The sequence below is a fragment of the Harpegnathos saltator genome, unplaced genomic scaffold (genome assembly GCF_003227715.2).
Source record: "Harpegnathos saltator strain DR-91 unplaced genomic scaffold, Hsal_v8.6 scaffold690, whole genome shotgun sequence".
In the NCBI taxonomy this organism is placed as follows: Eukaryota; Metazoa; Arthropoda; class Insecta; order Hymenoptera; family Formicidae; genus Harpegnathos; species Harpegnathos saltator.
The window spans coordinates 15,589-20,044 of record NW_020230527.1 but is presented as its reverse complement, the minus strand read 5'-3'; the positions used below and the strand labels follow the sequence as shown (position 1 = coordinate 20,044).

General features: G+C 40.8%; 1 protein-coding gene across 1 annotated transcript; it reads left to right on the top strand.

Annotated features, from left to right (window-relative positions):
* The first annotated feature begins 2,760 nt into the window (after nt 1-2,760).
* Nucleotides 2,761-4,061, top strand: LOC112590002 (uncharacterized). The gene is made up of 3 exons (XM_025305296.1): nt 2,761-2,808; nt 3,015-3,764; nt 3,852-4,061. Exons 1-3 carry the CDS (start codon nt 2,761-2,763, stop codon nt 4,059-4,061), a joined length of 1,008 nt encoding a protein of 335 aa, XP_025161081.1.
* Nucleotides 4,062-4,456: the final 395 nt, after the last annotated feature.

Genomic DNA, 4,456 nt, shown 5'->3' with positions numbered 1-4,456 from the left:
AAGCAGCGCTAATGTGGAAAGTAACGTTGATGTTAAAACTGAGCCACTATCAATGAGTACAAGCGAAGAAACAAAGAGTGTAATATTAAAACCCGAAAAAAAGATAAAGCGTAAGGCAAAACTTTCACCAGCCGCATTGACTCCGCTGAAACGGAAACTATTCAAAGATCCTTCGATAGTTTCTACATCGACGGGAGCTCTACAATATGAGGAACCACATGAACCTTCACCGATCGACAATCTACTCACTGATGATGATGATGATGAGAATGTTTTCGAAACCCCCGATGAACCGGTAATGACATCCGTTATACGTCAGTTGCGAACGTACAAAGGACAACAAACTTTACATGATCATTTTGGTCCGTTGGGTCAAAAATATATGGGAGCTGTGCTAAGTAGTGGAAAAGATAACACTATAGATTATGTTTACGGTGTACGTCTTAGTAACGATGGAGCAATGCTCGGTGATAAACGTGTCAATGTGGACAGAGACGATAATATAATCATAGGCGAAACAGGATACATTGGAACACCCGGTCTTTACGAGCTAATATTCAAAAGAATCCCCGACGATTCTGTGTACACCGAGGCTGATATGCAAAAATACAAAAGTATACTATTGGACGACGAATGCTCACGGACGCGGATACCTCCCGCAAAATCCGATACTCCGGTAACAAGGGACACAAATATAAACATATAATCGCGGCCCCTAATATCACATGCGTCGAGCGATAAAGTGGCTGGAAAAGGTTTATATGCATCTCAAGCTATGATGACCTTAAATGAAAACAATATCGATTACGTGCATTGGGATGATCCCAACGAGCTGTGGGATCGTTTGCGATTGCTTGACGCTTCGCGCCAAGCCGGCAACAACGCTCATGACAACGAAATTTTATCGATATCGAAGAACTCCGCGAAGCTGGTCTTATTATAAATTAAACAGCGCTGCACTGACACGAGTCAGTCAGTCAGTCAATCGTCAGCCAGTCGAGAGCATCGACACAGCTTGCTCCGAAATGTCGACGCATAAGTTTGGAGTATTGCCAGACAGCAATAGTTCTCCGATCGAAGCGCATCAATGGAATGAACATGTTGAAGATTACATACATGAAAATGCTCTTTGTTTAAACGCTGCCAAAGTTTTCGACGCAAAGTCGCGCAAGATACAACATGTAGCGCAACCTGAAGCCGACAGTGACGTTGCAACCAAACAATACGTGGAAGAATGTGTTGCAGGTGTGAGATATCATTTAAACAACGTTGCAACCAAACGATATGTACATGAAAATGCCCTTTATCTAACCGCCAATAGTAAAGGTCGTGATGGCAAATGTTTCGATGAAAAAATGCATGCGATACATAATGTACCGCAGCCGGAAGCCTTCAATGACGCTGCGCACAAATATTATGTGGATGAGAGTATAAAGTCTGTAAAACTTGTGTTGAATGAAAGTAACGTTGAGAAGAAACAGTATATCGATGAGAATATAAATGCTGTAAAGCTTCTACTGCATGAGAGTAACGTTGAGATGAAGCAATATGTAGATGAGAATGTTAAAAAATTGAGGATTGGCTGGAAGACTACCGGAAAAAAAACATACAGAGCATAAATAGCATTCATGAGAACATAGACCAAATTTTAGACTGGACACGCTCAGAGATAAAGAAATCAGCGGAAATATAAAAGTAGAATATATTTTTACCTGTGTATCCCCTTCGCTTTCGAACTCGAAAAGTTAAGTTGGGTTTTGTTACAACGAATTGGAGATCGCAGGGAAGAGAAAAGAGGTGGGGAGGAAGGAATATACAACATTTTTATAAAATAAATTCACATTTTATTTTTGAAGTTACATTCGTATTTTCGCAAACACTCGTGGCATTCTGTGTTTGTAATCTCGTGTATAATTTCATTTAAATGAATCGTAGTCAATTCACGGAATACAATATTAAAATATGTGTCTAAAAATTGTAAATTTTTCATTTGCCGTCGTACATTTTCCTCGATTTCGCGATATTTATCAACGAGCGTCCGTTTTACGAAATCTTCGTTTACACCTTCCTTCGTGAGATTAAGTTCTATTTCGCCTACTAAAATATATTTGCAATTACTCACAAGAGCGGCAACCGCTTGTAAATGTTCGTATCTAGCATCGATACATTTTGTGACAGTTTGCAGACCATCGAAAGATGTCTTCTGCATTATAATATTCTCCGTATACAGCTTATGCTTCTTCAGCGGCGGTTGCTTCAGATGCGTAGACTCCTCCGATGTCTTCTTCGCAGGTCCGCTCTCGTCCAGCATTTTCCCTCGCTGACTCACCATTACAGCTCGTGCACAGTACGCTGAGGTAAAGTTGATGCTGATATTGTTGATGATGATAGGGGTTGGTGTATTCTTATTTCCCCCCACACAAATAAGAATTTGCAGAGGGTATAATATCTTTAAACTTCTCCCACGTATTCAAATCAAGGAGAATTCCTGAAGACGTGTTCCCCATGATCCTGATCGTTGGCTCAAATGGACCCATGTCGTACGTGGTGCGCAATCCAACCTGCATCCTCTTAGTGTCCGAATTGTTGAGTGCGTACGTCGTACATAGAAGCATGTTATGGACGTTTCCCACTTCTGTAGAGAGACTGCTCGTCTTCTTCGACGTCTTCTTGAGAGCGGTGTCCACGTTAGCGCCGAACATTTTTCTTCCAAGAACTTGTTAATAACTTGTAAAGAACTTGTAATAACGAGAACTAGCTATGCTGCAAGTAGGAGCGAAGCTTGAATGCTTCACCAGTCTCAACACCGTATGTCTTTCCCCGTAGAGAATAGAGAAAGTAGTGGGGATGGTGATGCGCAGACGTAAAAGGTCTACAACTACTTATCTTTTTCAAAATGATAAGATATAGTTTTTATATTTACTTAGAATGGAGAGATAGACTACTGTATCAATACCATAATTTTAGACTGGACACGCTCAGAGATAAAGTAATCAAGGGAAATATAAAAATAGAATATTACAGTTAAATTGACATATAGTATCAACATAGCGAGAGACGGATCATCACAAGCTGCAATGGCGAAGCAATCATCAAAATTTAACAAAACGAAGAAAAGTTCAGAGAAGCAGCTCATCGATAACGAAAAGCAACGGTTGGTGGAGGAGCTGCACGCTCCAGCGAGAAGATATTTTCCCCGTAGACGCGTCATAGTGCGCGGATACGATGATCTTTGGCAAGCTGACTTGGTAGAGATGCGTCCTTACTCGCGATTCAATAGAGGCTACCACTATATACTCACTGTTATCGATGTGTTGAGCAAATATGCGTGGGCTGTACCGATGAAGAGCAAGAGCGGTAAAGAAGCAGTGGCAGTATTCGCCAGGATATTTCAAGAATCTGGAAGATGCCCGAAAAATTTGCAAACGGACCAGGGAAAGGAATTTTATAATGCGGATCTGCAGAAACTCCTTAAAAAACACGGTATCAATCATTATTCTACGTACTCGGTAATGAAAGCATCTGTTGTGGAACGATTCAACCGCACGTTAAAGAACGACATGTGGAAAATGTTTACGTTGAATGGAACATACAAATGGACCGACTCATTACCGCGCCTTATCGCGGAGTACAACACACGGAAACATCGAACTATCGGCATGCGTCCTATCGATGTGACACCCGAGATCGCCGATAAGCTCCTACACACAGTCTACAACAACGTAAAGATCGCTGCGCCTGCGAGATTCAAAGTGGGTGATCTGGTACGCGTGAACAAATTCAAAACCATCTTTGAAAAAGGCTATACACCGAATTGGACAACCGAAGTGTTTAAAATCGTCAAAGTGCAGACAACTAATCCAGCGACCTATCTGCTCGAGGATTCTCGCGGAAAGTCTATTGCCGGAGGATTTTACGAATACGAACTGCATCGCGCTGCTAATCCTGACGTTTATCTCGTGGAAAAGGTGTTGCGAAAAAGTGGCGACAAGGTTTTAGTGAAATGGTTGGGATTTGATAATTCGCACAACTCTTGGATACACAAAGAAAATGTATTGTAACCAATTCTTTGTTATAAATATTTTTTTATTACAATATCCTATTATAAAACAGCTTGTAATAAACCATCTTTTATTATAGTTAACAATATTTCTTACAAACAAATATATGTACAATGATCGCTTTTCATTTTACAATATACATGTATGCACAATGATCGCTTTTTAGTTTACAATTGTATCCTGTAATGTCCCCATGGTAAAGTGTCTGTTGAGTCTGGTACGATATACCGCTTGTCATCATACGGACTCAGAGCAGTTTTCAGTTCGGACACGGTGTAGACTTTATGCATTTTGGATCGTATGCATGACTGACGACGTTGCTTTTCGACCTCGTCTCTCAAACATTGCATATAATCATCAAACGTTATAGTGCACGCTACGACATTGGTCTTCAC

Bases quoted from the DNA above. Each gene is read 5' to 3' on its own strand.
- LOC112590002 (XM_025305296.1), top strand. From the start codon at position 2,761: ATGCTGCAAGTAGGAGCGAAGCTTGAATGCTTCACCAGTCTCAACACC. The intron at 2,809-3,014 runs GTATGTCTTTCC...ATATAAAAATAG, and splicing joins GCTTCACCAGTCTCAACACC to AATATTACAGTTAAATTGAC. The intron at 3,765-3,851 runs GTACGCGTGAAC...GTCAAAGTGCAG, and splicing joins GATTCAAAGTGGGTGATCTG to ACAACTAATCCAGCGACCTA.